Consider the following 12,147-nt stretch of genomic DNA (forward strand, 5'->3'; position numbering starts at 1 on the left):
CTGGTCCCTCAGGACAGTTCAGAAAAAGCAATTTTGAAGGGCAATCCCGCTGGCTTCCCAATTCCTGGGAAGGGTGTGTCAAACCATGATGCCAAATTAAAAGATATAGGGTGGGGGTGGTTATTGGAGGTGAGTTCCTCTGGTCTCCTTTGAGGAAGGCAATCTTAATACTGGGCCACCTCTCTGCCCAGGACATGACTGCTTCAGATCCATCTCTGTCCATATTCTTTCTCAGTTCCCTGAGCCACCCTCCAATCTGCTCCCATCCTCTGGCAAGTCCTTCTATGGACTGGGGAGGGTTTGGAGGGGAGGGATGTCCAGGCAATTCAGACCATCAAGATCATTGCAGCCAGAAGCCTGGCCAGAGGAGGGTGGACCCTGGACTCAGCCACGGTGGGCGCGCCCTGCCAAGGAGGGCGGAGGGCGGAGCAGGAGAAGGAGGGAGAAGGGAGGGCATGTGAGCGAGTGAGACACAAGAAAAGCTTGCGCGCCACCGCCCTCCTCGGGAGAGAGGCTGGAGTGAGGCTGAGCGGAGAACCGCATTTCAATGAGGACTAGCTCCAGCGCATCCGTGCACTAGCGGCCGCAGCTTCCAGACGCTCGTGCTCCGCAGCCCCAGCCGCGCCCAGCCCGGCGAGGACAGCTCCAGCAGCCGGCTACAGACTACCCAGCCTCCACCCGCGACCGGTGCGTGCTTTGCCTGGGCTGGGGAAGGTGCGGGCAGGCCCCGTGGTGCCGTCTGACCGCAGCCCTGGGAACCCTGGCCAGGGTGGACCCCACTGGGCGGCAGCCGCCCCGCCCGCCGTTCCTCGAAAGACGGCTGCCCTGGGCTGGCTAGTTTGGTCCGGCCAGGAGGCGTTGTGTGCCCGCGGCCCTAGGGCTGCTGGCTCCTACCTCTTTTGTCTGGTGCCACCGGCTTTAAATAGGGAGTCTGGCGGGCTGGGCCCTCCAGGCTTTGCATCGCCTTGTTGTTGGAGATAGAGAGCCGCGGAGGAGTTGGGAGAGGAGCTTGTCATTGTCAGGACTGGCTGTGGAGCTAGGACCAAGTGGGCAAGGAAGGAGTGGCTGGGCCTGGCCTCTTATTGTGTGGATGCTTTCCCTAGTGCCCAGGAGGGTGGCATGTGCCTGGTGATGGGGGCTGCAGTGTAGGCGTTGCAAGTACCTTTTTGCATGGTCTTAAGTTCCTCTGGGGACAGCCAGACAGCCTCGTGTACAAATTAATACCTGCAGTGCTAAAAGCATGCAGAGAGGAAAAGACATTTTCCTCCTAGAGGGAGCGCACACACAGCGCCGCATTGCCCCACAAAAGAGGCTGCTTTGGAAAACCAGGTTTGTGAGGCATCGCCACTGGATTTGGCAAGGAAATCCTTGTGGGTGAGAGAAGCAACAAGAAGGTTTCATTCAAACAGGGCTCCCTTTCTGATTGCAGCTGTGAATGTGTGCCCAGGTTACTGTGCACGCGTGCTCAGCTGCCACACTGCAGGGTGTTCCGAAGGGGGCACAGAGGTGGGGGGTGGGGTGGGGACCGTGTCATGACTGTTCCTAAATATATCACCTTTCAATGGGAAAGGAAAGTAGGGCAGCATTTTAGGTATAGAATGTTTCATGAATGCAGGTTATCAATTTCAATTGAGGGATTTCAAGAGAGGTTATATGTTAGGAAATTTAAAAGATGCTCGCACATCCTGTGATATGCTGGCTTGGGGTGGTGCATGCACTCAGGAGATACACATGCACGTCTTTTATTCCATGCCTCTCTATCCACCTGAATCCTAATCCAACTGCTAAAATAACGCCTTGGGATTTCCAGATGTGATAGCTAGGATTTATGCTAGATGTGTGTGTGTGTGTGTGTGTGTGTGTGTGTTTCTAAATTGCTGAAATGGGAGCTCATTCACAGAAAGGTGAATATAGATATTCCTCAGAATGGTGAGAAATGCCACAACGAGCAACGCTGCTTTTTCCGGCTTTGTAATATTTATAGAAGGAGTCTATGCCCTTCTCCACGCACATTTGTAGTCTCTGTGGCTGAGGGCTCGGAGCACCTTCTTGGTGCCTACACTTGTATCCAGAGGCTTCTAGCCACCCAGACTCTGAATACTGGCCAAGTGTGTTCTAGGTAGCTTCCTCTGTAGGAAGTGTGAACCTGTGGAAGCCGGGAGAATTTTCTCCTAGAGTTCTTAGTTCACATGTATGACTAAGACTCTGAAAGCTGAGCCGGCAGAGGCGAGGGGAGGGCACCTGTTTCCATTCCACACATGATTTCCAGAAGACTAAAGTGCGCATGGTGGGTCTTGGCTTTCATTTGGCAGAAGCTGTGGCTCTGAGAGCTATTTCACTCTGAGCATAGTTCTGCCATGCTGGTACCATCACTGCCTGCTCACTGGTTGGAAGTAGGAGATGCAATGCCTGCCCTGGGTGAACTTGTGACAAAAGCGAACAAACCCTTCTGTTTTAAGTAGATCTTCAAACGTTTAGTGTGGATTCTTGGTCCCAAAAGCATTCCCAGTTCGAACCGCTGCCAAGACTTTTTTGGCTTTTGCCAATTGTGACCCACTGAAGACCCTTGGAACTTGATGTCATCCATCTCTTGTCACATAACTGTGCCACTCTTTGCTAGGTTTCTCTTTATTTCCTTCTTGCTTAAATCAACTTGGGAGGAAGCCCCTGGGAATGGAAGAATTGGCCAGTGCTTTGAAAAAGGAAACAAACACAATCAAAAGTCACCATAGCATTTACTGTTACAATTCTGACAAGCTTAGTGTGTGAGGATAACATCACAATCTTCCACACCCCCTTCCTCACTCAACCTTTTTGAAGACCGACTACTTAACAAACATATGAACAAAGTAGGAACAGATACCAATATCAGAGCAGAACTTTGGTTCTGTCACACAGCTAATACCCACAGGACTGGTCCCAGTGGTGACTATTTTAAAGTTATTTACTTAAAAACCAACAAAACCACTTCACAGCTAGTATCTTTTAAAGATGCAGAATTGGGGTTACAATTGATTATTTATGAGGCATGAGAGACAGTTTTTCTGCTTGAAGTGAAGGCACTCTGAGCTCAAACTAAGAGTTTAGATTATACTATGCTTCCTCTGTGCTCTCAGGCCTCTCAGTGGACTTAACAACAGAAGAGAGGTGTCCAGTACAAAGTCTAGACAGCTGTGGTGGCTTCAAAACTCATGTTTCTCATAAGAACAGAACCTAGTGTCACAGGGTCAGGGAGCAAGAACACTAACTTTGGAATCCCGATAAATCAAACTTGAAAATCCAACTCCTTCCGTTGTGTCTTGGAGACTCTGGGTAAATCCCATTTCCCAGACCTTGCTTTGATGAGTCTAGCTGCCTTGTTGGAGCTATGTGAGTTTTAGATAAGGGTTCTGTCTTTTCTCAGATAGCCGATCATTGAACTGTCGAGTCATCAGTATTGGTTCCTTTCACTTGATTCATTTCTGGAATGGTTCTACAAGTTCTCTGTGATTTCATGTGTGAATTTTCTTATTGTAAGTTTTAGATAAGTAACTATTAAGTTAAAGCTTTTTGAGACAGGGCCTTGTGTAGCCCAGGTTGGCCTTGAACTTACTATTTGTGGCTGAGGATGGCCCATCATGCTCAGTTTATACAAATCTTAAGTTAAATTGACTTTTCAACTGATAAGCAAACTTTACTCTGTCTCCCTCTGAATGGTTCAGGGGTCAGTTTGCTGAAGGTGAATGAAAAGCACAAGAAGAAGCAGACAGTTTGTTGAGTTTGGGTTGAACTTCACATCAGTGACTTGGGAAGTAGCAGGAAGTTTAGTTCTTCTTTCAGATTTCTACCTCACATATAGTCTGTTTCAGTGTGCCTGAAATTTTAACATGAAAAATGTACCCTTTTGATGGAGGCTTTCCAACTTTCCAGGTTGTGTTGAAACACTGATATTTCTTCCAGCAAGAGTGGGCTTATCCAATAAGAAGATGCCTTCCTCACAAAAAGGGGTAGTAGATGATTCTGTTTTGCCTGGTTATCTCTGTGCCAAGGTCAGGCATTGAAGGCACATTTTCTGTAAATAAATCAATACTTCTCGTATGCAAGAGTTATTTGTATTGGTAGAGAATCTGCACGATGGAGTATCTACCATTCTTACTCCTGTTTGTAACTGAGTCTTACAGGTGCCGATCAAGCAGATTTCTCAGGGTAGACAGTTGGCACCAGGTCAGGCGTGTTCACCAGTCTTAACCACATCTTTTTTCCCTTCTACCTCCTTTCCTTCCCTTCCTGCATCTCACCCTTTCTCTCTTTCTCCCCGACCATCTTTTTGTCATCTTCTCTTTTTATCTCATTTTATTACTAAGCACAACCAAAGGGTTGAGATGAAATCACATTTTAGCATATGGGATACATGTTTATGTTCAAAGTCTTTCTTAGAAGTGCCCAGAACCTCCAGATTGATCTAATTTTCTTTCCACCTGTCCACGGAAGCTCACACATATTAAAGCGTCTACAATCTGATCCTCTCACTTCCCTCCATTCCTCATCCTGCCGCCCTCTTACTTAGTATGTGAAGTCTCTGCTTCTGGATTGGCAAGCTACCCGGGCACAGTTCATAGTGAGCACTATAGTCAGGCAAAGGCTAGGGTGTGGGGGTAGAGGGGTTTTCGGTTGAAATATCTTTCAACAATATTACTTCGGGAAATTTAAGAGAAAGTATTCTAGGCCTCAGTTTCTCTATCTATAAATAGGGAGGGTGAGACCTTGAGAGGATGTGACTGCAGCCTGAGGGATGACAGGCAGGCAATAGTGGGAGTTGCGGATAATCTAACTGTGGTTGAGTAATAGGCCGTTACCACTGAGATCTGTTTTTTCCGATCCTTGCTTCTTCTTCTCCTCCTCCTCCTCATTCTCTCCCACTCCACAACCCAAATACATTACCAGTGTTTAAACTCAGCTGCTCTCAGAGTCTCTCAACCCACGATCTTCACGTAACCCGTCTGTCTTTCTTTCTGGGACTCGCAGATTCCATACGCAAGCCAGTCATGTCATTCGGCAGAGATATGGAGTTGGAGCATTTTGATGAACGAGACAAGGCGCAGAGGTACAGCAGGGGGTCCCGTGTGAATGGCCTGCCCAGCCCCACACACAGCGCCCACTGCAGCTTCTACCGCACCCGCACACTGCAGACGCTCAGCTCTGAGAAGAAAGCCAAGAAGGTTCGATTCTACAGAAATGGCGACCGCTACTTCAAAGGAATTGTGTATGCCATCTCCCCAGACCGCTTCAGATCCTTCGAGGCCCTGCTGGCTGATTTGACCCGAACTCTCTCGGATAATGTGAATTTGCCCCAGGGGGTGAGAACCATCTATACCATAGATGGACTCAAGAAGATCTCCAGCCTGGATCAGCTGGTAGAAGGTAAGCCTTCGAGAACCTCTGGGGACCCTGCAGACAACTAAGGGTCACTGAGGGTCACTTGTCTTTCAGTCCAAGGCTAGGTGCCTATACTGTCTAGCATGTTTAAATTTCCTGTTCTGTAAAAATGAAAAGAAAGTAAATGGTATTCAGACAGTAGCCCTTAAATATGGCAGGCAGAAGGAAAAGGTATCAAATCTCAGAGTGTTCTGTCTGCTTTCTCAGACCCACATCCTGCTCATAGTAAAAGCTCACTTTTGTGTCTTTAGTTGTGTAGCTCAGAGTTCAGGGGTGTTTCTAGGCTCCAACTGAGATTTGGACCATAATGTCCAAATTTGAACAAGGATGGTTCAAATTTGAGATTTGAACCAAGGATATGAAATTTTAGAGTAGAGAGTGAATTTGGGAAGATTAAAAACAAAAACAAAAAAACCACTCATTTTATCATTGGGGACTTGAGATCAGAAAACTCAAATAATATGTCTATGGTTGTACAGTAAGTTAGTGGTGACCACTGGATTAAAAATGGGGTTGTCTGACAATTCTTACCACTGAGTGCCTCTTGGGGAGGGTTATTGCCTTCCTGGGGCATTCAAGAACAGGAGGAAATTAATCCGTTTGTATTATTTTAAAATTCAGTTCATGCTAACAGATAATCTGTTGTGGATATTTAAATGTGAAAACGGGACAGTTTTATTCCAGGGACAAGCCTTGGTTCCTTGTAAATGATACATTGCCTTCCTTTTGTTCATGTTTGCCTTGACTCATCATCATTTGAACACAGCATGAAGTCTTTCTCTGCCATAGGAATCACAACTATTTTAATGACTTTGGGTGCAGTAACTGGTGTTGGGCATCCCTAAAACTTCCATTGGAAAAGTCTTCCTGAGCTTGTGTTTTGAAGGCGAAGACGAAGTCGGTGACACAGCTGTCATAATGCATATAGCCTAATGTCACTCTGATTTCATCTCTCTTCCTGCAGGACTTGGCTGGGCCTCACTGTCCAGCTGTGTCTTGGGCTTGTATAGGTAGCAGGGAGCATCCTATCCTGCTGGATTGGAGTCCAGGTTTACAGTCGCATGGCTGCACACAGGCAGGGCCCCCTTGTCTTCCTCTATAGCTGGCTGGAGCTTGTGTGTGATTTCCCCCCACCCACTGCTTTCCCCTGGTCCCTTGGCAGGAGTGCCAGTCCAGGCACAGTGGGCCTGGACTGTAGCCGGTGCTGAGCAGCCTGAGCTTTGTGTGTTTACTTTTCGGGAATTCACATCTCTTTGGTGGCCTGTCGCCCTGCCAAGACGCCTGTAGCCTTGGCTCTTTCCCTTCTATTCAGAGGTCTAGTACTTCCAGCAAATTAAAGGGAAAGAGTGGCATGAAGCCTCTTTGTGTCAACTTTGATTTTTGTGCCACGTCCTTTATATGACCTTGGTAAATACAAGGGAAAGTAAAACATGTGGTAGTGTTTCCCAAGGGCTCTGTAGCAAGATCAGATGAGTCAGGTGTCTGACCAGTGGACAAGGCATCCCATGTGGGGTAATGGTGTTGTAGAAAAACATGCTCAGATCACAGCATGACCTCAGATAGCTGGGGATTGATGCCTCTTTCTATCCTAGAGCCACCTGTGTGACATCTTGAAGGCAGGGCTACTTCTGCTTTTTCCACTCAAAATTGGTCTACACTCGCCATTCCCATTGATCAAAGAGTGGTCCTGGGAAGAGGCTGGTGCTGGTGCTGCCTTCCTAGCAATGGCATGGCTGGTCAGCACTTCTCCTCACTCTCCTGTTCATTTTACCAGAATATAATGCCTGCTCCAAGCTATTGTTGTCTTGGTTGAAGACAGTTATAATGGCTGAAGCGACTAAGTGTGTGTTCAGCCCTCGGAGCCCTGTTGAGTGTGTGAGTCCCTGTGGTTTTCACAGTGATCCTGAGAGGGCAAAATTGCACAGCAGGAAGTGGTAGAGGCAAAATTTGAACCCAGCAAGGCAGGTGCTAAGATGTGTGACTTTAGCTCCTACAAAAGACACCTTTGTATTTGTTTCAATATGTTGTCTTCTGATGTACTGGGAAGGCAGACATTCTAGTACAAGTTTATTTAGAAACCACTATTCCTACCCCTGATAGTGGATCTCAATGAAATAGTTTTTGCTCTACTATTTGTTAAAAGACAAATGTTTTTGTTTTTACAAGTGTTTTTATGATTCACTTAATTCTAAAACTGGAAACTGCTGATCTCAGACACACAGTCATCTTTTTAAAACATTTATTTTATATGTATGAATGTTTTGTGAGACACCATGTGGGTGCTGGGAACTGAACTTGGGTCCTCTGGAAGAGCATCAGGTGCTCTTAACCACGAGCTAACTTTACAAGCTCCCAAAGTCATCTTTTGATTCTCTCTCAATGCTGTTCTCCCCGAACATAAAGTGATTGCTGATGGAATATTCTGATGTTAAAAATCATTTAAACTTTTTCTTTTTAATACATCTTTTTTTCTGGTTGAATGTTATCTTTGGTGCATGTGTGAGTCTACTTTTTTTTTTTAAATTTCCAGTTAAAACTCTTTTTTTTTCTATTTCATAATACTGACAATTAGCATGCAGCTGCACTTAGTGTTTAAATAGCTGGAAATTCATTGATATTTGCTTTCTTGTCTACTACATTTTTGCTTAGCCCATTAAAATGCAAGATGTTGCTTCATCCTCATGAGACCCACGTCCCTCACTTTACATACTAATTTATGGGAACATCAGTTCATGATATCAGCTTTCCATTTCCCCTCCAAGTACGACAGTGTTGGAGTTTTAAACCTCTTTAGTCAATGCAATGACAAGTGTGTTTGGCTTGCAATTATTTTTTTAGTTTGTTCTTCTCACTTGATCTTGGGCTAAAAATTCCAAGTAACTATGACAAATGTGGGCTTTATTTATAAATGCTACAGGGCACTTTCCGTTTTATTATTAGACTCTGATCATTATGCATAAGCATGCTTGAGGCACACTGATAGAGCAGTTCTGAACTCAAATTATGTAACAAGTGAGTGTGTGTTTGTGCAAATGAGTGAATATATGTCTGTATCGGCATGTATACATGCGGGCATGCTAACACATGTGTGCTTAAGAGTGTGTTAAAGGTGACATTCTCAAGGATTTGCTTCGAATATGGTCTTGGAATGTTTTCACAAATCATGGTGCTCATTAAGGACAGCTGTCCTGTAGCCTTGTCCCTGCGGTGGCTCACCTTGGGTGTGGCCTCCTTTTCCAGTTTTGAGCCATTTCAATTCTACTTTAGGGATACAGCTGTTGCAGATGAATTAGAGTACCACACCCAAATCCTTCAAACTCTTAGGAGATGCAGCAGGATCCTGAGCAATGGCTGGCTGATTCCTCCCCTGTCTTCCTGTCTGTGAGGTGGGCATTAGAGGTCAGAACCTTTCCTTCTCAGGGTGCAAATGACACAGATATCTAGTTCCTGGATATCAGTAAGTGGGGTGCATATCAGGTCAGCTCTGTTAGAAACAGTGGAATCTGCCTCTTTCTCCCTTCCCACTGTTGTCTTGGCCTCTCACTGGTCTTTTCAGAAGTTGCCTAACTCCAGAACTCTAGAAAGGCTCTGTCCAATGAACTGAATTTCACCCGACAATTAAGTGAGTTCTCTTCTGTCTTGACTTCCGAGTGCCTGACTCTCGGCATGGATTTCTTTCTAACTTGGTGTAGCTTCTTCTCTTTCTGTAGCCCATTTACTTTCATTTGACCTCTCTCTCTCTCTCTCTCTCTCTCTCTCTCTCTCTCTCTCTCTCTCTCTCTCTGACATGTCAAAAATTTAAAACTTAATGTCTGTAAAGTCTAAAGCAGGCTTTCCATAAAAGTCCCAGAAGCAAGTTGTTCCTTGGTGTTGCCAACAAATTACAATCTACATGTAATCAACGGTACATGTAACGTAATTCTGTGTTTGTCTGGTTCTGCACCTTGCTTTTCACTTAACATTGTTACCTTGGAGGCCATTCCCTATGAGTAACATTCAGAGCAAGTATGTCCTCTCTGTTTACTGCACAGCATCCCTCGTAGGAATAGACCTTAATTCATTTACCCAGCCTGCTCTTGGTGAGGTTTTAGGATATGTGCAACCACTTTCTGTTAACAAATATGCTGGCAGTGAGCACACTTGGATTTGTTGTCTATTCATGTTACCAGTTATTTTTAGGATACACTTAGGAAACGGCTGGGTGAAGGTAGAAGAGTATTGGAGAATTCTCATTCACCATGGTGGTTCCAGTTTACACCCCTGCCACCTTCAAGGAGGCAATGCTATCATATGGTTTGCCATTTGCCAACCCATCAAGAGAACACTTCTATCCTACTGTGGTTTTAATTTCCATCATTTCATGTGTTTAAGGGGCATTTTTATATTTTTCTATGCTTTTTGCTTTGTAACTTTTGTATTTTTCTGCCACATTGGCATCATCTTTACTGACAGGATCTACTTTTTAAAGTATCATTCTTTTGTTATAATGAATGAGCTTTTTCTATATTCGTCTTAATCCAGTGACTTTGTGGATTGTGTTTTCCATCATGCAAATTTATACAAAAATTATATAATTAAATATGCGAGTCTTTCAATTTATGGCTTTATTTTCATGCCTGCTGTGTGCTGTGTGCTCTGAGGTCAAAAAGTTATTTCTCCTTACTTTCTTCTTGTATTTTCACTGAAGCATTTTTAATTGAGAGAATATTGATATAGCACATGAAATAGAGGACTAGATTTTACTTTTTAAATCAAATCATTTGTATAAATTACAAATATTTCATGTAGAAATTCACTTGGTCTCACAGAAATATCACAAGATGGATGCCTTGACCAGCTTCCATAATGGAATGTCTGCAACCTAATACATTGTGCAGAGGCACAGGATACAGTGACACAGGAGCTGAATCCCATCAGTTTCCCCACAGTGACTGGGAAGTTTGTTGTTGTTATACAACCAGGCATTGTATTCAGCTGCCATGTCTGTTACCTCTGTCAAGCAGTGACAATTCTTAAGTTTTGAATACTGTTCTATTAGCTTGCAGAATGTCCATCTGAAGCTCAGTTTTGTATTGAGTGTTTAATGTAAGGATTCCACAGAATTAACTTTACATCATCCTGAGGGTCTTATTTCAGAGAAATGTTCTGACACAAGTCTTACCCAGAGTTAGCCACTTAAGGTGAATTTTTTAAAATTTATTTTTATTAGATTTTTTTCAATTTATCTTTCAAATGTTATCCCCTTTCCCAGTCCCCCTGGAAGCCTCCTATCCAATCCCCCATTCCCCTGCTTCTATGAGGGTGTTTCCCTATCCACCCTCTCCCTCCTTCCCACCCTTGAATTCCTCTACACCAGGGCATCGAGCCTTCACAGAACCAAGGGCCCCTCCTCCCATTGATGCCCAACAAGGCCATCCACTGCTACATATGCAGCTTGAGCCATGGGACCCTCCATGTGTACACTTTGGTTAGTGGTTTAATCCCTGGGAGCTCTGGAGGTTCTGGTTGGTTGATATTATTGTTTTTCCTATGGGTTTGCAAACCCCTTCAGCTCCTTCAGTCCTTTCTCTAACCCCTCCATTCAGGACCCTGTGGTGAGTCTAATCGTTGGCTGTGAGCATCAGCCTCTGTATTTGTCAGGCTCTAGCAGAGCCTTTGGAGACAGCTATATCAGATTCCTGTCAGCATGCACGTCTTCAAATCCACAATAGTGTCTGGGTTTGGTGACTGTGTATGGGATGGATCCCCAGGTGGGGCAGTCTTTGGATGGCCTTTCCTTCAGTATCTGCTCCACACTTTGACTCCATATTTGCTCCCGTGCGTAGTTTGTTCCCCTTTCTAAGAAGGACCAAAGCACCCAAACTTTGGTCTTCCTTCTTGAGCTTCATGTGGTCTGTGAATTATATCTTGGGTATTCTGAGCTTTTGGGCTAATATCCACTTATCAGTGAGTGCGTACCATATGTGTTCTTTTGTGATTGGGTTACCTCACTCAGGATGAAATTTTTTAGTTCCATCCATTTGTCTAAGAATTTCATGAAGTCATTGTTTTTAATAGCTGAGTAGTATTCCATTGTATAAATGTGCCACATTTTTCTGTATCCATTTCTCTGTTGAAGGACATCTGGGTTCTTTCTAGCTACTGGCTATTATAATTAAGGCTGCTATGAATGTAATGGAGCATGTGTCCTTGTTATATGTTAAAGAATCTTTTGGGTATATGCCCAGGAGTGGTATAGTTGAGTCCTCAGGTAATACTGTGTCCAATTTTCTGAGGAACCACCAGACTGATTTCCAGAGTGGTTGTACCAGCTTGCAATCCCACCAACAATGGAGGAGTATTCTTCTTTCTCCACATCCTTGCCAGCATCTGCTGCCACCTGAGTTTTTGATCTTAGCCATTCTGACTGGTATGAGGTGGAATCTCAGGGTTGTTTTGAGTTGCATTTCCCTGATGACTAAGGATGTTGAACATTTCTTTAGGTGCTTCTCGGTGTTAGTATTCTGTCTAAACTCCACCTCCACAGTTACCTGGCAACAGCCAGGTAGGCCTGCCCACTATAAAAGGGGCTGCCTGCCCCCTCCCCCCCCCTCTCTCTCTTGCTCCCCTTACTCCCTTGCCTGCAGGTTCCCTCTGCCCCTTGCCTTTCCCCCTCTTTCCACGTGGTCATGGCTGGCCTCTACTCTTCTGCTCACTCTCCTCTCCTCTCTCCTCCCCTCCCCTCCCCTCCCC

The 12,147-nt window shown here is 45.0% G+C and overlaps 1 protein-coding gene across 2 annotated transcripts in view; it reads left to right on the top strand.

Annotated features, from left to right (window-relative positions):
• The first annotated feature begins 565 nt into the window (after window positions 1-565).
• The window catches only part of Dclk1 (doublecortin like kinase 1), a 281,860-nt gene continuing 270,278 nt past the window's right edge, over window positions 566-12,147 (top strand). For both annotated transcript variants that reach the window (XM_028763452.1, XM_028763453.1), the window contains exons 1-2: window positions 566-687; window positions 5,005-5,400. In XM_028763452.1, the coding sequence (XP_028619285.1) occupies window positions 5,025-5,400 (376 nt within the window). In that variant the 5' untranslated portion in view covers window positions 566-687; window positions 5,005-5,024. The remainder of the gene's footprint in view (window positions 688-5,004; window positions 5,401-12,147) is intronic.

The sequence above is a fragment of the Grammomys surdaster genome, unplaced genomic scaffold (genome assembly GCF_004785775.1).
Source record: "Grammomys surdaster isolate TR1022 unplaced genomic scaffold, NIH_TR_1.0 139, whole genome shotgun sequence".
Taxonomy (NCBI): domain Eukaryota; kingdom Metazoa; phylum Chordata; class Mammalia; order Rodentia; family Muridae; genus Grammomys; species Grammomys surdaster.